At 46.9% G+C, this 21366-nt stretch overlaps 1 protein-coding gene across 2 annotated transcripts in view; it reads right to left on the bottom strand.

Moving 5' to 3' along the window:
• COL5A1 (collagen type V alpha 1 chain) overlaps positions 1-21366 on the bottom strand; it is a 159410-nt gene that overhangs the window by 53997 nt on the left and 84047 nt on the right. For both annotated transcript variants that reach the window (XM_049832115.1, XM_049832116.1), the window contains exons 12-20: positions 14367-14441; positions 12712-12804; positions 9716-9772; positions 9502-9555; positions 8796-8849; positions 7871-7924; positions 5386-5439; positions 4500-4553; positions 2571-2615 (exon numbers count right to left, since the gene is read on the bottom strand). In XM_049832115.1, the coding sequence (XP_049688072.1) occupies positions 2571-2615; positions 4500-4553; positions 5386-5439; positions 7871-7924; positions 8796-8849; positions 9502-9555; positions 9716-9772; positions 12712-12804; positions 14367-14441 (540 nt within the window). The remainder of the gene's footprint in view (positions 1-2570; positions 2616-4499; positions 4554-5385; positions 5440-7870; positions 7925-8795; positions 8850-9501; positions 9556-9715; positions 9773-12711; positions 12805-14366; positions 14442-21366) is intronic.

Genomic DNA, 21366 nt, shown 5'->3' with positions numbered 1-21366 from the left:
CATATTCCTGGATTACCCTGTAATGCACACGATGATGCAAAACACTTTGCAGCCAAGTCATTCTAGCCAGGGATTATTATGAAGAATGACCTGATACCACTAATGGATCATTAGGGTTAGCATTTCAAAATCTCTCCAGATTTAATTTTTTTCATTGACAATCTATACAACTCAGCAAGGCTGGAAAAGGTTTTCAGCCTGCAGCATAAATGTACATTTTCAAAGGCATTTGGTTCTTAAACCTTCACCAGTCAGGACTCCTGGTATCGCAACGTTTTCTTTCCGTTTCTAGCTTTCTCACCAGATTTAACCTTGCATCATCTTCACGGAAATTGGTAGGATTGGCGCATCACATTGAGTAAGCAGAGACATGGCAGAAGAATTGTATTCATTCAATAGGAAGCTTTGCAAATCACACTCCAGCACCTCCTGCACCTTGAGCCTTCAGGTGGGTGTTTGCAGGAAAAGGAAAGGGATGGGGTCTCGTGTGCAGCCAGCTGCGGATCTGAAAGCTCACCTTTTAAACACAGGCTCTTTCTTAAATTAGGGCCCATAGGGGAACTCTGGGTATTTACAAGGATGGTGCTCGTTCACTGTCACAGAGGAAAATGGTTCTTGATTGATGGGCAGTTTTATCTGTCTGCCCAAATATTATACGTCCCTTTTTATGATGCAGAGAGGACAGAGGAATTAAAATGAAATGTTACAGGATAAAATAGGAGGCATTAAGAAAGCGTCTGATCTTGGAGACTACGGGGATTTTGATCCTGCAAAAAAAGCAGTTTGCAGCAAAAACTGGATGCATCGACCAAGGAGTCTGTCCCAGCCACCGGAGACCTTCACGGGCTGAAGCCTTGCACGCTGAGCCCCAGCAGAGCAGAAACTCTGCTTCTATCAACTGGCGATGGGAATTGGAAGGAAATGGAGTAGAGCAGGATGAAGAGAAACAAATTTTGAAGCCCCACCACTAGTTTCAGTTACCATTAAATTTGGAAAGACCCTCTTTTGACTCAGGGCAGAGAAAAAGACAAACATGCAGATTTAGGATGAAAAGATTTAGATTTATGACAAAAAGTTTCCTGTAATGCCATTTAAACCTTTACTCTGGCCACCTCAGATATTTTTACTCATGTTGCTGAAATAAAAATAAACTTCCCTGCATGCATTATCATCATTTAAGTTCCTCTTCTGTTACTGTGTTACCTGAGCACATAAATGCTTTTAAGAAGTTAATAACCCATAAGTTATTGCTTAGACATGTGCTAAGAAGATAGCCGAGTTGATTAATCTTTCCCAGAAGTTAATCAGACATCTCGTCTATAATTTAGCTCCAGTGAGTCTGTAAATGCCAACCCTTCCCTTTCTCACATGAAGTGTGTCCAACAGTTCTCATCAATTACTCTCAGGCCACCACGCTGGGCCTCAGAACAACAAAATAAGACATTTTGAAAGCAAAGCCGATGGTAAATGATAGATAGCTAATGTTCTTTTCATAACAAAGGAAATGCATTTTGGATGAAATAAGCAGCCAACAACTGTACTACACACAAAAATCTACAGACAGCCAGAAGCAGAGTTTACCATTGCCAATAAAGTAAAAAATACTTGGTATTGGGGAAAAAATGCTTGCAGAGTCTCATATTGACAACCCAACTCTTTCTTTGCAGTGGGATACTCCCTGAAAGCATTTCTTTGGGTTGGTCAGGAGATTTTTGTTCAACACCACTAGCATCTCCTTTTAACCTTATTGATACCAGGAACTCCCTCCTTCACTAGCCCTGGCTCAGCTGCTCGGGTGTTAGCAGCATGTGGAGGCCCAAACATTGACAAACTCTTCAGATTTATAAAGTTTTGTGCACTGTGAACAGAATATTGACCCCACTGAAATCAGGGCAAAAGTCCTCTTGAGCTCAATCCTGCCAGGATTTCATCCTGCGATTTAAAATGGATCACTCACACCGCACAAAACTAAGCATGTGGGAAGTGAACTGCATGGCTAATTGTTTCCATAGCCCGTGCAACAGCAGACAAAACCATTCCTCACTGGAGTTCGCTACGAGCACTCACGAAAACTGAATTTTACATGTTTATCATGCATAATTTCTACACCAGCCTACTTACCTGAATCCTAAATAACATGTCAGGAATAAGGATACATGCAGGAAAGGTATGAGACCAATCTAAGCTAAACTTTACATTTAAAATTATAGGGTTTAAATTTCAAATGCTAGCCAAAGAACAACCAAAATCAATGAGAATTTTGCTCACTAAAAAAAACCAAACAAAATATCAACCAAACAAAAAACCCCAGAAAGTATCCTCTTTTCTTGGTAGCCATCTTGGTAGGAAAAAAAAAAGCAAAACAGAGTTGTTACAGCAAAGATAACTCTCTAAACCGTTCACGTGGATCCTCAAGCAAGAGAAGCTCAGTCCTTACAGGATCTCAGGGGTCTTGCTTAGCAGCAGCAGAGCTGCCCCATGGGACCCCTAAACCACCGTTATCATAGAGATGCTGTACATCATATCAAAGCAGTGCTGCTGTACATCAAGCCAAAGGAGGAGATACTCACAGGTTCTCCAGGTAGACCTCTGGGTCCAACTTCTCCATCGTCTCCCTGCTCAGCAGCAAAGGCGCAGAGAGAAGCAGCAAAAGAGACAGAACAAACCAGTTATACTTCAGTCACATCACAGGTGTTTCATTCTTATTAAGTAACAATCACACGGAAAACCAGCTTCCCTGGAATAATCATAGAATTGTTTAGGTTGGAAAAGATCTTTAAGATCATTGAGTCCAACCGTTAACCTAGCACTGCCAAGTCCACCACTAAACCATGTCCCAAAGTGCTACATCTACACGTCCTTTAAATACCTCCAGGGATGGTGACTCAACCAATTCCCTGGGCAGCCTGTTCCAATGCCCAACAACCCTTTCAGTGAAGAAATTTTTCCTAACATCCAATCTAAACCTCCCCGGTGCAACTTGAGGCCGTTTCCTCTTGTCCTATCACCAGTTATTTGATAGAAGAGACCAGTACGCACTTCACTACAACCTCCTTTCAGGTAGTTGTAGAGAGCGACAAGGTCTCCCCTCAGCCTCCTTTTGTCCAGACTAAACAACCCCAGTTCCCTCAGCTGCTCCTCGTAAGACTTATGCTCTAGACCCTTCACCAGCTTGGTTGCCCTTCTTTGGGCACACGATAATAAAAGGGCAGCCATGCATAAGGAAGACCTCGGAAGCCTGGAGACTAATACTGCGTGTGCAGAATTTACCGAGGATTAGAAATGCTGTAAGGATACTTCATAATTCACGTCGAAGTTTATAAAGATGGATTTTTCTAATAGACAAGATATTGTAGAAACAATTCAGGGCATGCGAGTCAATAACCACAAGATTTAATACCAAACTGAATGGGAAGCCAGCATGGCAGTGCTGCCCTGGGAAAGTGATTTAGCCAAATTAGCCCATGTGCTCCTCAGATAAACCAGAGGCAGCAATTGCTCACCCCTCCGCTCCCACCTCCTGCTGATGCCCCATTGATTCCCCCAGGAGTATTAGATGGTGCTTTCTCTGAGTTGCTTTTAAATCACCCAAAACCTGAGGCTCCCTCTTAGGAAATCAATCCCAGCAGCCAGTTCTTGTAAATCCTCCTCTTCTGCTGATAAAATTCATGCTCTTTTTCCCAGTTATGCCCTCCGAGCTTCTCTCCCTGCACACTTTGAATGGTTTCTTTTTCTCTTTAAGATTAAGGTTCTCCAGACACTCGTTCTTCCCCCACAAGACATGGGTTTGGTCTTTTCAACTTCAAAGCACTTTACAGCCGCAACTAATTAATCCTCTCAACCTGGTGGTGAGGAAGGTGTTGTTATCTGTGCTTTACAGGGGAAACAAATAGCCAAAGGTGGAAAGCAAACATCATGGAAGGGGATTAGAGCCTGGGAAATCCATACTTGCTCTTCCAATTGAACCACACGCTCCTCACAGCAATGGATTCAGCTTTTTCAATCTCTCCTCTTAAACCAGCCCTTCCAGACCTGTAATCACTTAGTTTGAGTTTTGCTAGAGGCCTTCGACTATTGACTACACGGTGTGGAAGAAGTGAACAATTTAATCTTTGATTCCCTCATCTGTCTAGAATTTCAGTTCCCCAAGTCTTGCTGCAGTTTGCTGAATCTTAGAAAATCAAAAGTAATGGCTTGCATACCTAGAGGATGAACATTTTTCTTGTGTTGTTTTTTCAACAAAACCTGAGTTTTCTGACCAGATCTTTAAAAACAAATTCTTCTTTTCGCTTTTATTCCCACCCCCTTGCTCTGTTTCCCACTTGCCATGGCTCCCCACAGCATCCCCAGGACACAAGGATGGGGTGGATGACCGGCCACGGACGACGTGCCGGTGGCTGCCTGCTCTTGCCACATCTCTAGCTGATATTACATCTGCTGCTTGTTTACAGGAGTTAGTTATGAGTTCAAAGGACTGCTGAATCCAGAGATAGACTTACCCTCTCCCCATCCTCTCCAGGTGCTCCCGGTGGTCCGTGAGGGCCTGGCTCACCCTGTACAGGAAAGGCAGAAAAAGCTTCAGAGAGGGCAGACACACTCTGGCAATGGAAAACATTGGGTGAAGTTGATAAACCCAAGCAAGGGGCTTGACTTTTTTGCCTGCGTGGGCTCCAGCACTGCCAGACTCGTGTCCTCCAGGGACCAGAGCTCATGGGATTTACTGGTGACCCTTCGGCAGGGGTCCGGGAACCGGGCGGGCGCCGTAGCTCCTTCAGGAGTGGAACTCGGGCTCTGCATGCGGTTATTGCTTTACCCAAGGCATGCTATTCCATTTCTGGCTGATTAAGCATCTCTCTCAGGCACCGTCTTCCCTTTCCTGTGTAGCTTGTAATCACAATGCAATCTCCGCTGTTCAAACACTCCCTTACTTTATAAAGCAATGGCTGCACTCTCTAGGGAGGGAAGGCATGAACAGCCTGCCAAAATAACCGGCTTCTTGCATTTTTTCCCCATTGTTTAATTATAAAGTAAAGAGAAGAATCCCATTATAATTTCTGGCAATTTCCATCCACAACTGCACTGCCTAAAAGCAGGTTTTGCTTCTTGCTTTATTTTTCAGTCTGCATTTTATTAAGGCGATTTTTCCCCCCCCCTTTCCAATTTCAAGCAGTCCCAGAAGGATCTTGCAGCTTCCCGGGATGTGAATGCAGTGCCTGGGAGGGATGCTGTGACATCCCACATGCTCTTAGAGGACACTCTCATCCTCTCCTAATTTGCGGCTCATCCCCAGCAATAGCTGCCCTCCTCCCAGCACCTCCCAGCCACCTCCTCCTGCCAAGGTTTCATTACAGACCATGGCCAGAAGACAAGTGGAAGATAACTTACTCTATTTCCCTTCTCACCAGGCAAACCAGCCAAGCCATCAAACCCTCGGTCACCCTAAAAGAAAGACCAGTTTAGTACACGTTTCCACCTGCTGTTGAATAACTTTCCAATTTGTTTCCTTTCTGTGTCAAGAAGGGATCGATTTTCTCCCTCAGGCATTCAGCCTTCACCTCCCATCAGACCAGTGATGATTTCAAAGTTATAGATTAAAAAAAAAGAAAAAAAGCTCAAAGTAATTTTAACTCCTCCCTCTTCCCTCAGCACCTACGGTTTTAAATGTTTTTCCATGTGGATTTCAGAGCTTGTCTGGGTGACTTCTCCATGATCTAAAGCATCTATCTCACTTCTGGACAGGTTCTTCTGGTCCAACTATTTATTTATTTTCATTTTTTTTAACTCCATGGAATTACAAACGACAACCCACTGGCGAGCAAACTGGACACTTGTATTCCCACGCCTGCCAACACGTCCCCAGTCACCGCCTTAAACTTCACTGCAATCCACCCCATAACAACCTTTTAACCCTCCTGGACACTCCAAGGAAACAAATACCTACACAATTAAGTTCTGGAAACTGTCTTAATGAAGTCAAGGTCAGAAGACAGATCTGTTTAGACCTATAAAGGAACGTCATCAGCTGGTAAATTTGGTGACTTTACATGGATGCTTCAGGGTATTGCAAAAGGGGCATCTCCTTGCTACCCTGCAAAGAGCAGTTTGCTCTGCCTGACCCCAGCCTGAGCAGGCACACAGCCAGCTGTGAGACTGGGGACCTATAGGGGATATATAGCCACAAACTACCGATACTGGGAAGGCAAACCAAGGCAAGGATGGCTCGCCAAAATACCTCTTTTCTATCTCCAGTAGCTCCTGACACTGCCTACTGCTGTAAATGCAGCTCTGGGCCAAACAGAGCTTTGGGCATCCTTCTGGGGAGCATGATGCCAAGCCCGAAATAATGAGCTCTGCTAAAAGGCCGGGTGTGTTAATTTGTGCTTGGCACTGTGTTGAGAAAGTCATGCAACCTCACGCTGGCAGAGCGCAGGCAGCACTTGCCAGCATCTGCCTGCAAATGACCGGGCAAACGTCTCCTAAGTGTGCTCCTTACATCCCCTGCCCGCGTCCCTGGATGCCCCCAAAGGAAACAGGCAACTCTGAGGAATTCAAGTGCGAGGAAGAAAAAAGCAAAACCCCGTTAGTCCTAGAGCAGGTGGGCAGCAGGAGCCTGCCTTCCCGGGGTTTTCGCCCATGCCCACGCAGCTCCTCCGGGTCGGTATTTGGAGAGTTCACGGTGAACCATGGGCAAGTTCCAATAGGGTTTCTCTCCAAACTTGTGCCCTATTCCAGTCTCCTGTGTTCCAGGGGGAAATGGGGACAGGAATGCAGAGAGACAGCCTTTTCCCAAATGCCTCAACTCTTTGGAAGAGAGAGAAGACACAGGGGCATTTACAAATTGTGGGTGATGCCATCTCCTAACACCCAGGGCAGAAGGCAGCAAGCACCACCCAGGAGACAGGAAAGTCCCTTTTTTACATTCTGTACTATTTTCACATTCTAATGGCATGTGAAAATAGTACCTGCTCCTTTCTTCCACAGATCCTTTGCCTATTAGCAAAGAAAGGAAAGTCGATTACACCTGAGCAGATCACAGGACGGATCGGGCTGGCCGAGGTACACCCAGGGTAACCAACAGCTCCTTGCTCTTGGCAGGTCCTAGAGCATCGCTCTGTCTCTGCTCACAGCAAATTTCCTTCTCCTTTCCAGTGCTGCTCGTTATTCTGTTTTCCCTTCTTCCCTGGCATCCACTCCTTTGAGGGCAGTCGACACTCATTAAAGCACTTTACTGGATAAATGATTTGCAGTCTCCTGTCTCTGTATCAAAACCCCCCATCTATTCCAGCTTTAAGTATCTACATAATAAAGTACTTAAACCTTCTAATACGTGATTCCCTGAGCAAACTTTCTCTGCATTCAATTTCAGTGGCACAGCTTCTTTCTTGCTTGATAATACCAGCAAATCACAGCTGAATGAAGGGATTTTGTCTCAAATAAAAATACAGGGCATTAAAATTCCTCACCACACCTTCTACATTTCCTCACCCAGTTAATAGGTATTTTTTTGGTAGTTACATTTTAGGACGTTTCCAACCGCTCATTCATGTTTGTTTTTCATAATTGGGATTCCAAAGTATTTGTTCTACAACTGCAGCCAAGGGAGCATATTTCATTCTTAAGAGAATCCAGCAATTTAAAAAATTTGCATCAAAAAAAAAAAAAAAGGAAAAGAAAAGATAGTTATTCTGCCTTCTAGGTGCGTTTTTAACTCCCCTCTCTCAAACGTGGAGCCCATGACTTCACTGGAGTTGCCGGACCATTTCAACAACCTCCTCTAAGAAAGGTGGGCTCCTTCTGCCAAGGGTCCCTCAGTTCATGCTTGCTAAAAAGCAGATGCAGATTCCAAACCCACATAAATCCGTGGTGCTACCTTTGGTCCTGTCTGGCCTGGCATTCCCCGGGCACCATCGCTGCCAGCTCGTCCCTGCAACAGAGAAAAGCGAAGTCAAATACAAAGGGTAAGGCAGGACCCGCAGGGACATCTGCTCTTTGGTCTGTGGCCGAGTGAAGTTTTATTTAAGTCAGAGCTTGCCGGCTGGGGAGCAGCTTCCCTTGGCGAGGGAAAAAACTGCTGGTCTGGTTTTTGAAGCGGCATCCCGGGCTCAGCCTGGTGCTAATGAGGGGTGGGAAACAAACGGCAACGAAGCTGCTTCACTACGTGGGATGCTGGGACATGGTCGTTGATTTTAATTTGAAAGAATTATCTTCCAGCACATTTTAAGTTATGCTAATGACAATGTCCACGAATTGAAACGAGATAATTTTTAAATTTTTTTTAAGAAAGCCAGAACTGGGTCATACAAAAGACTTTCTCATTTCTTCCTCTGGCAAGCTGAATCACGATGAGCCAGAGGATGGCGTAAAATAAAAATCAGCATCGGGGATATCGACAGAGCAAGTGAGCACGATTTATCCCGGCTCCAGAAACCCTCCAGGGACTGGATCCTCCTTGTGCACTGCTGAGACTTGGGGACTGTCCAAACCAGCCCAGAGCATTTATGCAGCTACAACCTCGATGCCACAGAGAAAAAAAACCCCACCAACAAACAACCAAAAAGACGACAAAAGAGTGGGAAGCATGGAGTTGCAGCTCTCTCCACACCATCCAGCTTTTAACTCTCATCCTCATTTGTGTCTGCCCAGATGGACAGAGAGGTCCTGGACAAGCCACCGGCTGGCTGCCAGCCTGCTCTTGTGCAACGCTCTCGGTGCTCAGAAATTGTTTGGCAGCGGAAACGATTTCTAGCAGAAATTGTACTTAATGCAGTCGTCAGCGCAGCTCCCGGGACACTCACCCTGCGGCCTGGTTTTCCTGCCGGACCGGGAGGACCCTGGATGCCTCGTGGACCCTGTAAGGCATCAAAGAGAGAGGAAGAAATGCCATCACCTAAAGCCACGACAGACAGACCGACCCAGTGCCTGCTGGCATTGCAAATCAGGCACTGACGGGGCCGGCGGGGTCACCAGGGCTACAAAAATTGGATGTGAACCCCTCAAGCAGAGCCTATGGTTCAAAACACACAGGAAAGGCTCAGGAATGAGCATCTCTGGACAGGAATTGCACGTGTTTATCCACGAGGAATCTTGCACCCTGCAAGCAGTTCCATGTGGTGGAGACAAATCACTTCCCCCACCGTTAGAAAACGGGAACTTTCCCTTAATACAGGATTTACGGCTTGGAAGGATAATTTTCTGAGCATTAGCGAGCTCCCCACACTCCAACCTATCTCGTATTTACAGGACTCCTCTGCGGTTGTCTTTGCAGAAAAGAACTACCACCTGCAGAATTTTACACTGTTGGCTTAAAATTATGTCTCGAGTCTGCATTTGGATACTTGAAGGGACATTTATATACAAAACAGATGTTTCCACACCTTCCTGCTTTCAGCTGGCATTGGGTTACTGAATGGCTCCTTCACAACAACCTCTAAAGCAGGACTGGCTGCTCCGTGCCTTCGTTCCCCCCAGATCCCCCCTGTCACCCAATTTGCCCATTCTTACCTGAGGTCCCATTTCTCCAGCTTCTCCTTTTAGTCCTCCACTGCCCGGGGGCCCCTTTGGACAGAGAACGTGATTTATTACATTTTTTCCACAACAGGGCCAGAGGGAAGTTTCATACCGAGTTAAGAAAGAGCTATTTGTGCAGGTAACCCAGAGCATCCACGGAGCCAGCGCCAGCTGGCCCTGCGCCGTCCTTGCTTGCCCGTTCACTTACCATGGGACCCGGCCGCCCCGTCAGACCCATTGGACCCGCTGGTCCTCTCAGCGCCAGCTGGAATGAAAATAAAAGTTGCTCAGTCCGTGTCTCTGCTCCGTCACTGCAACGGGACAAAGCCACCATCCCACCACCGGCCACACGTTCTCTCCGCGCCCCGAGAACCACAAATCCTTGGAGCGATGTCCATACCCTCCGTGAATTGACCCAAGAAAGTCCAACTCGCTGTCCCACCGACTCCTTTCTGCATCCACAAATGGGCAAAGCCCCCGGACGATGCATGGGTTTGCTGAGAGGACGTACAGACCTACACCCCCGTCTGCCCGTGAGCATCCTTCCCCCCGTACACCCGCTCCGCACCGTGCGCGTAAAGCGCAAAACCCTATAGACGCGCCCTGGCGCAGACCCAGGGCGGATGGGGGGGTGAGGAGTTACCTGCATTTAAACCAGATGAGAATCTGCCTCTGCAGATCAGATCCCCTTTTCCATCATCACATATAGGTACAATAAAATGGATGCTTTTGGCAACAAATTATTCAAGGTAGATAGCAAAACTTTATCTGGACAGGCTATAGGGGTTTTTTTCTCATATATTTATGATCGCAGTTCATTTTAGGAGGATTTTTTCTTTATGATCCTAGGAGTTCAATTTCAGAAGAATTTTTTCTTTTTTTGTTGGTTTTTTTTTGTTGTTACTATTTAATATCCTAGAACGACATTTCTATTTGCAACAGGGTGCTTTTAGCTCAATAATTAAGGAGTCATGTAACCATGTATCAAGTCAGTAATTTCCACGGTGGGTAATGGGGCTGGTCCACACTTTAAAACATCACTCGGACAATTTGTTCCCTCGTGACAATTCAACACTTTAAAAGAGTTGTAATTATCTGTGTACTCCAGTAATTAAAATCTACCCATGATTGCACTTGGAATGGCATAAATATTGCACAAACGCTAGATTATGTGGCATCTTTTTACAACACCCCATTAAAAGGGAGATGCTCTGAAACACTGCTGGCTGGGACAATGTTCGGTGTCTAATGAAAGCCAAATTTTAAGGGAATAAATCAACCTAATAATGCAATTAACAACAACGATAACAAGAAAAACAAACACCCCAAAAGGAAAGAAGATAGCCTCCTCCCTGCAGGACTCCTTTTCCATTCCTGGCATATCCTGTAACTTCCCCACAAAAAAAGGTAAACATCATTTATTTCCCTTTCTGCTTTGGTATCAGGGTTTTCAGCTGAAATTGTCTGACAATAGGTTGAAGTTGACCAAGAAATAGATTTTTTTTCCTTTATGGAAATATTCAGGTTTCCATCCACAGCCCAAAAGTCACCCAGGATTTGTTTGTGTTTTTAACTTTTTCCCAAAAACTGAAAATTAAAAAAAACAGAGAAAAAGGACTTTGAGTGAGGGGAGAGAGGTTCTTTGTTTTTTTTCTTAACAGTCACAATTTTCAACAGGCAGAAGAAGAAAGAACAAAAGCGGAGAGTCTGAGAAAGCAGATGCTTCTCATGAAATGTTCATCTGGTCAAAACCCCTATTTCCCAGCAAAATAAAACACTGATGGAAGAACTGTAGGCAGCCTTGAAATTAAGACTGACATGGTAACACCAGAAACATAATCCACGGATATTATTGTCAGCACAAGGTTAACGGACAGGAAAATGCAGTGGCTGGTGGCATCAGTGCCCTGTAGTCTACCTGAATATGTATAAAATCAAACCCCTTTTAAAAGGGGAGTTGGATGGAAACCCGAATAGACCCAGCTGAGACAAAGCCCTTGTTATAGAACCAAAAGGGTGAAATAAATTGCTTTTTAGCCTATTTCAGCAGACCAGCCCAAAAAGTCTGTGCTAAAGCGACCGCCAACAGCTCTGAATAACAGATGGGCTACGTCCGAGCCACACAGCCCAGCTGCAGACAGATGTGGGCTTCGGACACCTAAGCTCTGTTCCTGGATGACTGTGTTTGGCAGGGAGAGGAGCAATGCCCCCAAAGCTGTGTCCTTTTGCAAACTGCCTCCCTAAACTATCTTATATTTTCCCCTTTTCTGCAAGGGTGTGCTTACAGCCAGAATTTGGTCCCTCCTGGGCAAGATCAGGGCAAACACAGCAGGATGGCACTTGTGGGGTCCCCACGCGTTCCCTTCTGCTGTAATTGTGCCTCTCACCCCTCTGCTTTTAACACGTCAGTGATCAAACGTAACTTCACACAAGCACTCGTGGAAGAAAAATTCCAAAGCTGTACTGGCTAGAAATTAAGTTTTATTTTGAACAGATGAGTACAAAGCCTTATAAGCTAAGGTACTCATCTAGGCAGGGAAGAGGAGTTGTACTGGGAACGTGCATGGCCAATCTTGTTTCACCAGTGAGCCTACGTAATAAACACCACCAGGGATTATTTGATCATCAGTCAATAAGGTCATCCAAGGTAAAAAAGGCTGCATGGATAGTCATCGTGTATTTCCAAATAAATATATTAAAGAAAACTGCAGTCTGCCTGTTGAGATTTGCGGAGCTGGGAACAGCTTACATCTGTGACGTACGTGCAATTATTACAATTTACTGGAAAAAAACCCAAACAACCAACCAAAAAAACCCAAAAGGAAGGAAGAAAACCCCTACGGCACACACCACAACTGTTCATATAGACTCTTAAAACTGTCAGCATAAACATCAAACACTATTGAAGCCAACAGGTCTACGTCTACCGGCACCAGCAGAAGGTCTGGTCCGAGGTCTGTAGGCAATTTAAAAACACGTTTCTAGGCCCTCGCCTATTGCTGGCCATCAGTAAAAGGCCAAGTCATCCAGATGTCACCACCTCAAGCCACGCCAGCAACTCCATCTCAGATGGGAGGCTGTTACCACCACCAGCCCCACGGATGGTGCAAGCCTGAAGACATCTCCTCCGACACGTTTATTCTGGTCCTCCTCCGCTTCCTCGGGTATCTGCTGCAAGAGACATCCCCACCGCCCTTCACTTACCCTGGCCTGCTGCAGGATGGCTTGGGCTTGGGCCTCCTGGGCTGAAACAAGAGGTCCTTTAGAGCCAGCATCTCCTCCTCCACTAAAGCGGAACTGATGGGAAGAAGATGGAGAAAGCAGGTCACAGGGTCGCTGTCCCTCCACCCTCATCCTAGCCGAAATGACTCCGTTCAGCACGACTGACCCAACCCCATCGCGGTCCTTCCAGACCGTCCTATTAACCATCGTGTTCTCAGGTCACCCAGCTCACAGGCACGAACCGACCGTTTCCCACGTCCCTACCCGCACGGCAAACCCTGCCAGCTCAAAATAACGCACAATAAAGAGGGATTGTAGGCTCTGAATTGTGAGGACCTCACGCTCCGCCGTTCAAAACTAAATGCAAAGCTCTCACGGGGCTGATACTCCCCGTGCGGATGCTGTTGGCCAGGAGACCCCCGGAGATGGGGTTGCATCAGGTTATTTGGCTGTAGCTGCCTGTTTGCCCCAGGACAAAGGCTGTATTTCTCAAGTGTGGCAGCGCGCTTCAAAGAACAAAGTTTGGCTTACTGTTCAAGCCAGGATCCTTCAGCACACAAAGGATTTTAAAAAAACCCAACAACCCGAGCATTAATGTTTTATTTTCCAAAACTTGAAAGGGAAGGAGTTGAATGTTTTCTTCTGCCTCTTCCACCCCCAACAGCTACAAGCTCACTTTCCAGGACACACACCCTTCTCCTGCCTCAGTTGCGTGTGTGTTTGGGGTTTTGCAAGAAGGACTCTCCAGGCTGCAGAACCTACTTGGACGGCTCTTTCACCTCCATTTCACCTCTGCATTTCGCTTGGTTGGCGCTAGGTATACGACCACACAAACTTGGCAAGTAGATTCAAAGAGATGCAATTTATAGGCCTACGGTTGGTTACTGTAGGGGCCAACAAATGTATTGTAATGGCCAGCTAAGCTCCATGTTGAGCACTTGGCCCAGGCTGTCCTAGGCACCCTGCCAGGAACCTACACAAGTATCACCCTACCATTTGGAGCCCGTACAAGAGTGCTGCGGTTTTTCACTAAAGGCTCTTTCCCTTTGGTACCTAACCACTTATTTTCAGCAGCTGGTTTCCTTAAGGCTTTCTCACATCAAAGCAGACACAAAATATAACCGTTCCTTTAGCATCCCAGGACCAAGAAGGCTGACTCGGTACTTGCTAACTTCATGCAGGAGAAAAAAACCAATGCAAATTAACCACTGGTCATCAAAAGGGACCGGTTCGTTCAGGTGCTCATAATTTTGGCACCTGGTTTGAAGAGCTGTTAGAGGTTCTTCACCATAGGAGAGAGGGTTCTGCCTGGAAATTGGGCCCGTGGAAGTGTCTGCAGTCGCTTTTTCATGACTTTCACTCTCCAACACCACGGTCAGTCAGAAACAGTTAAGCTTATTCATCGCTTCTGGAAATTTTAACCTACCTGCCCTGTGTTTTTGACCAGTGAAGAAAATACAGTGCTTTGCAAAAAGTAAGTTTACAAAGGGAACCATCGGGATCCATCTTTTATACCAAGGAAGATGTGTCCTTGGTGTAAAAGAGATGGGAAACTTCTACAAGAACAGGCACTAAGCAGTAGCAAAGCTGAGAAGCCCAATTCATTTAAACGCTTTTTTAGTTACACTTGTACTTACAGGCAACATAAGCATTGTCCCTGGTGGTCCTGGTAAACCATCCGCTCCTGGAAGACCAGGGCGACCAGGTGGTCCCTACAAGAAGAAAAAATAAAAATGAACTTCTATAGCATCATTTTAGTCATGTCCATGTATAAATAGTCATAGCTGTAAAGGCATATATCACAATACAAAAGTCTCCCTATCTTGACAGACAGGCGTCGAGCATGTAAGGTATCCCAATGCTATGGCAAATTTTGTGGAAGCACATCTGTAAGCACACAGGATTTTTCTTAGTAAGTCCCTCTTCTTACATCCTGGCCCCCATATTTCCAGGGTCTGCCATATGCAATTTTCAAGCGAGCAATAACGGTCTCTCCAACGTTCCAAGTTAACGGAATCAATGTTTAGCTGGGTCTCTTAAAGCCTATTAAAAAAGCATATGAAACTTTGTAACTCAGGTCAGTGAGATAGACACGTGGAAAGATAAATACTTTTCCGTACATGTTCAGTCATCTGGGTCATTCCATTTTTCTCTCTTCTGTCTTTTTTTTTTTAAGTCCTATGAGGCTACTTCCATCTACAATGGAGTGATCCTGTCAGCAGCTGTAAATCAGTAAAACTCTGAGGATCTCAATGGAGCTGTGCTGATTAACATCAGTTGAGTATCTTTAACTTGTACTAAAGAAATGAGTATGCAGTAAAAGATCTATTGATGAAGCTATAAATAATCAAATATGGGCAATTTTCCTAAGACAGCCTATAGATTATTTGTATTCCCAACTGTGTACTTGGCAAAAAATTTAAGTTAACCCAAATTCGCACATCCATCCAGAAATCCTACATGCAAATGAGGATGACATCCAACTACTCAATGTGCGTGCCTAATTGCAATTTTCACACCAGCTTAAGGAGCCGAAGGCAAGAGTGACTTGATCACGTCCCAGTGAGGGCAAGAGGAGCCCTGGTGCTCATTTCGTGGCAAGACGGACAGGACTGCCTGGCCAACAGCTCAAGGTTGGGGACTTGGACGCTGCCCTGTTTAGCAAACACCGATAATAAATCTATCTGCGGAGAACCAAAGCTCTTGGAAGGGCAAGCAACAAACACCTAATGTTAGTTTTTACTCTCTTCAACCTGCCTGAAGCCCTCCAGCCTGTGCAGACACCAAACAAAAGTAAAAAGAAAACCCTGCCACAAATCACAGACATAGATGGGCACGCTACAGGGACACAAAAGAGCCAGACCTTGCCCCAGAAAGTTGCACGCTCACCCCGCAAGGCAAAGGGAGATGGATGAAGGTGGGAGAGGGAGGAGGGAAAGAGAAATAGATAACAAAGTCCCTAAGAATCAGGACATTTAAAAAACCACAAACAACCGAACCAAAACATTTGACTCGTTATCCTTGCCCCACCGTCTTCCAGCGAGATCCTGGCACGTCTCCTTGCATCTTTCACATCTCCCTGGTCCCTCTTCTTCCATTCCCTCTACGCCATGTTCAACTTAACTTTTCCCTCATCATCTCCCTCTTAAAAAGGAACCCAAAACGTTCAAGCCAAAGTTTCAAGGACTAAATTAGAGCCCAGCACTAGGGTGGGGGTGAAGAGCTGCCACTACTCCACCCTGCCCCAACCCAGGCATCGCTCTGGCCGGGCTGCGGCTGGACCGGCACCACAATTACAGGGCAGAGCAGCGCCGTGGATGAGGAGCTGAGGTCTGCACCGCAACCGGCCCGGAATAACAACGCTGCTCCCAGTGCTGCAGCAGACAGCGCTGCAGCCAGTGATTTATCAGCAAAAAAAAACCCAGCAGCTCCCTCAGCGCCGAAGGGAGACTGCATAACACACCAGCCCATCCATTTTTCAAGACAAGCTCATGATGTTACGTTCATGCTGTTTACTTAGTCTGGCCGACACCGGAGTCCCTGACTCCGCTGATGAGGTGCAGAGGGCAGTCCCATCTGTTGGAGCAGAAGCACAATAAATAATTTAGGCCAGACTCATTTTATACAATAAACTTTCTTCCCTCTCTCTCTCTCTCTTCTCCTTTAACTCCGGACCTGCAGATGACGGATCAGGAACGAGCTTGTTTATCTCTCTGTATGTACTCTGCCTGACAAATGTTGATGCAACGTTTTTATACATAAGCGCCTCTTTTTGTCTCAGGTTGGGTGTGTGAGGTCTTTTCCTTGTGGGGTGGAGCAGCGGGGGGCAATGGTGTGGAGGGAAATCAAACCCATAAAGCACTTTGTAAATTTAAATTCATGAATGCCTTTAAGAAATGCAGCATGCCAGACTCTCGGTATAAATCTGTGTCACTCTCATTATGTAAATAGAGATTTGCTGATATATAGCAGCCGGGGATGGGGACTTCAACTTTCATTTGGTGCAGTGCTCTAAAATGCCATGCTGAGTGCAAACACTAATGCAATATTTCAAGGGAACATTTAAACTGAAACCTCGGTGTGTTAGTGCTAGGGCTCCTTGAGTAGCAGACAGTGACAGACAGAGTGGTGCCCAGCAGCCTACAGTACTGAGCCTCAAAATTTGCCTTAGGTGTTTCTCTCTAGGATTATTTTTCTGCCATTTTCAGCCCTGGTCAGAAAATTATGCAACAGAAGATCTTTCTCACTGTATTTGGGGTCTTCTAGGTAAGGCAGTGCTTGCCATCCGAGGGAAAAAAGGGCACCCTGAAAACGTCAAGACTTTCCGAACCCCAATAAGGGTTTTAGGGACCTATTGCACTTCTGAGATGCAAAACTGTCCTCAGGGGAACTAAGTCCATTGGGATGCAATGACTGCATGGTCTTGGAAGACACAGCTATTGCTTTGCGACCAGCCTTGCCCCAGAGGCATGTTGATCAAGCCCAGAGCACCCAGACACCCCAGATTTCCAAACACACGGGGGGGTTGCTGACAGAGCTGCAGTTTGCTCTAATGCTGCAGCTCATCTTGTTCAAAGGAGCACATTTTTCCCACTTTCCTCATTCCAGTCTGGAGTACCCATGAAATAGCTCTCTGGTCTCCTAAGTGCCGTATTTCCTTCTTCCCACTGCTCAAAGAAACCTAAGTCATCCTAAACCTCCCTCCTCCCAGATGAGTCCTCTGAAACCTCCCACAAACAGGCTGCTCTGCAGCTTTGCCGGTGACGCAAGCTCTTCTTCGCGTTGTAAAGTAACTGGGATAAATGAACAAACTGACATGATGAATAAAACAGAGCTAAATGAGTGTTGGCCAATATTAACATAGCTGAATATTGTTGGTATATTAATTCAGTGCACCTGCTTGATTGCAAATAAAAAGTCTTTCTATCAGATGCAGGCATAGGAAATGTTCCTCACTGTACACATATAAGTGTCATGTAAATTCATGAGCTATACGCAGGGTTAATAATAAACAAATTAAAAGAGGAGCTACTCTAATTGAAAAGGAGTATTTTAATACAGTTGCAGTTCCTGGCTCTGCAAGTTCATCACTTCTCTATGCACAATATGTTGTATTACATTCTGTTCTGGACACTCAGAAAAGCAGGATGTGCCGTTTGTGCTAGAATGCAAATTATGCCTTTCATTTCAGGGTGTGGAGCAACATCATCGGGGACAGTGTGTCTGCTGCTGATTGGCTTTGCGCTGCCATTCAAGAGGAGCCTGGCCAGCAAATATCTGCATCTGCCTGGATAAATGGCAGAAATACAGACTCCCTCGTCACCAGGGTCAGCATCCATCCTGCCAGGTAAGTGAATTCTCTGGAGCAGAAGCAGTGCATCAAGGGGAGAAGAAGAGAAAGCTGGGCAACGTGTAGGACCCACGCAGGATGAAGATCCACCAAGAGCCTGATGAAGCCACACAGCTCTTTTGACTGATCCTAGACTACTGCAAGATGCAAACCACTGCTGGGACCTTGCCCAGCTTGCCCATCCTCTATGAAATTCCGACACCGAAGGATGCAGAGCCCTCCCTTGGTCCTTCTGCCGGAGCAGTGCGGGAGGAACCAGAACCGCGGTGTCTCAAGGGTTAAGCCAACTTCTCGGAGCAGTGGCCCTGGCTCCTGGCCACGGGCTGAGCCTGCAGCTGCGTATTGACTTTCTGAGCTTGCAGGCATCAATCGATGGAGCACAGTCAGGGCCTCTCGTTCTCAATCATGTCACAACCACAAGAAACGTTATTACTGTTCCATCATAAAACGATAAATACACCAGGAGTGTAAATGAGGTGGGGGTCTTTACGGCGATGCTCCAGGGGGGATGCGGGCGTGCAGTGGCCAGCAGACTCCAGCCAAGTCCCCGGGGAGCAACAAGGCAACAAAAAGCCTTAAATAAAAAAAAAACCCAACAAACCACAAAACAAAACAAAACCCCAGGGCCCAGGCTGGGGTCATTGCCACAAGAATACCCCAATACCTGAGTAATCTCCTCAAGTACACGCACCTTAAAACCGCAGCAGACACTTCCCAGTGCAGGCCAGCAATGATTTTATTTCTCTCGGCGGTTCTATTTTGCAACAAGCTTGTCATCGGGCTGGGGAGGTGAATAATGAAGGTTTGGAGCCAGCTGGTTGCTTTGTCCTCCAGCGGGCAGGGAAGCTGGGAACCCAACCCCTCCTGCCCGTGCCTCCAGGGAAGGCAGCCAGGCCCCAGGGGGTCCCAAATCCACCCCGATGGGACGGTAATTTGGAAGAGCATCAAACTGCAGAGGGGCAGTTTTGCATCTCTTGCTTATTGCTGATGAGCAGGTGGGATGGAGAACCATCTCCGTGGGTGGGGGGGGGATGACAGCAAGGGCAGCGCTAGGGAAGGACAACAGCTCAAGGGCACATAGGACAGAAAAGGGAACACAGCTGGATTTTAAAAGCAGAGGGGAGAAGGGAGGGGTAAACACCAGCTTACAAAAAAGCCTCTGCAAGTTAAGGCACAGTGGCTCAGTCTCCACTTAACCCATGCAGAGAGCCGGGTCAGGAAGGACTTGGGGAAAAATATTCATCCTTTCTCATTGGTGTTTTCATATTTTCATACATCCCTTCCTGCGTCCTGGCTTATAACTGTACTTGGTCACTTACAGAGGTGCCTCAGCTGATGTTGCCGTGCCCACAGCCAGGCTGGGAATAAGAAATGAAAACCAGAGGGTTTGATGCACACCTGATGGAGACCGCAGAGGAAGCCAATGCAAACCTCTGGCATCACTCCAGCATTAAGAATGAGGCTAACGTGAGATCCTTGGGAGCGCAGAGATCTTGTTCTGATCCTCTGCAAGGGAGCGAGTTCTCCCTCCTACTCCTTCTGGGCCTTAGGTTACTTAATTAAGGAAAAAAAGAAATTAATAAAAAAAAAGAGAGATAAGCAAGGCGACAACATGAATGCTTAACAGCAGTCACAGCAATTAGCTGTGCTAAGACACACATCGGAACAGCATACCACCTCTTATCGAGCCAGACCTTCCCATTTGAACCTGGTCATCAGCTTTTCCCAAGTTCTCTGGGCAGAATTCAACCAAAATCTGCCACAAGAGTAGGAAGCCCTACAAACACAGAGAGCCTGGGTGACGCCAGTTTATCCTTCCCAGGCACCCAGGAGGTAAATGGGATGCAGTTCCTTATCTGGAAACCAACCGCTGGATCGGTGGAGGATGCTGCGGTACACGGAAGCCTGCCACGGGTAGCGGGCTGCCTTATCTGCCAGAAAAACCTGCTCGGGACCTCAGTGATCAGATTAGGGAAGCGTTTGCTGATAAGCACTCCCTTCCTCAGAAAGGTATTTTGCATTCGCTGGGCGACAGCACTGACAGCAGCAGGATGGTGCGTGTATGGGCATACCTCCTGTGACCTGTGCTGCTGCTCGCCTCCCTCCCGTGCTTTCCAGGAGAAACTCTTGGAAAAAGACGTCCAGCCAAGTCTGCCTTTAGGAACCCACCTGCAGGCACATCTCGTGCCCTTTTTGCTAACGGGACCGTCAGGATGCCTCAAGGCCACAGCAAGCCACAAGTGGAGGCTGGCATTAGGGCTGCTGGGAGCCTCATTCTCCAGATGAAACGGCAGTACGCTAGAAGCTATTTTGAAAGCATATTTGACTGCGCTCGACATCAAGATGCACACCAAGGCACCGAAACGGTGTCATGCTCCGAGCTCCATTTGTTTTGCTCACACGAACCTGCTGAAATCAATGAATTCACTCATGCAGGACGACTGCTGCTGGTACACGTGTACCCCTGTGCCGCGGCTGCACCAGCTCGCGGACCCGCACGTCGCTCCGCTGGGCTGCACTGAGACAGAAACGGCTCTTCTTCCGCCAGCACAGCCCCGATTTTGGTGCTCCATCACCCAAACCAGCATCGCTCAAGGGCACTGCATGCAATCCTCTAGTTTCAGCCCCAAACCGAGCTGCTCCGGCAGCCGAGGCTGATCTCACCTTGGCCTCTGCGCAAAGCCAGAGCCCATCTGTGCTATGGTGAATCTTCCACTAGATGTCAGGCCAAAATTCCCGCGGGGAGCAGGGCTGGGAGCGGCATATAGCCCGGGGAGTGTGGTCTCCATCTGTGCACAGGTACCCGCTTGCCTGGCTGCCTCTGCCAGCAAAGGGGAATAGATTTGAACCGTGGGTGAACGAAAGCAAGTGAGGAGCGTATTGGTACGAGAGTCGTTTTCAGAGACTCAGCTCGGGCAGCAAGGAGAGCGGGTTTTAGTTTTCGGCATCGCCAAGGACACAGATGGCTGCTCGAACGGTGCTTGTGCACCACTTACTGATCTGTGGCTCCAGTTCAGCAGCTCCCAAAACACAGGTCATTCCTGATCCCGGGTGAGGACGGAGCAATAACGAATAAATACGCAACTCTGACCAAAGCGCGGTGCTAAACTATAGGATTTGGGGTCACAGTCCACAAAAGTGCTTGGGAGAAGCTGCCTTTGATGCGACGCCCCGAAGCTGGAAGCTTCTGCAGGCAGCAGTTTACAAAGCAGTGGCTGCTAGGGACAGAACTGATTTAAAGTAACATCAAAACCAAACACGCAATACCTAAGTTACTGCATTGCTAA

The sequence above is a fragment of the Accipiter gentilis genome, chromosome 29 (assembly GCF_929443795.1).
Source record: "Accipiter gentilis chromosome 29, bAccGen1.1, whole genome shotgun sequence".
In the NCBI taxonomy this organism is placed as follows: domain Eukaryota; kingdom Metazoa; phylum Chordata; class Aves; order Accipitriformes; family Accipitridae; genus Astur; species Astur gentilis.
Note: the sequence above shows the minus strand (reverse complement) of the source record. Positions and strands in the feature narration are given on the sequence as shown.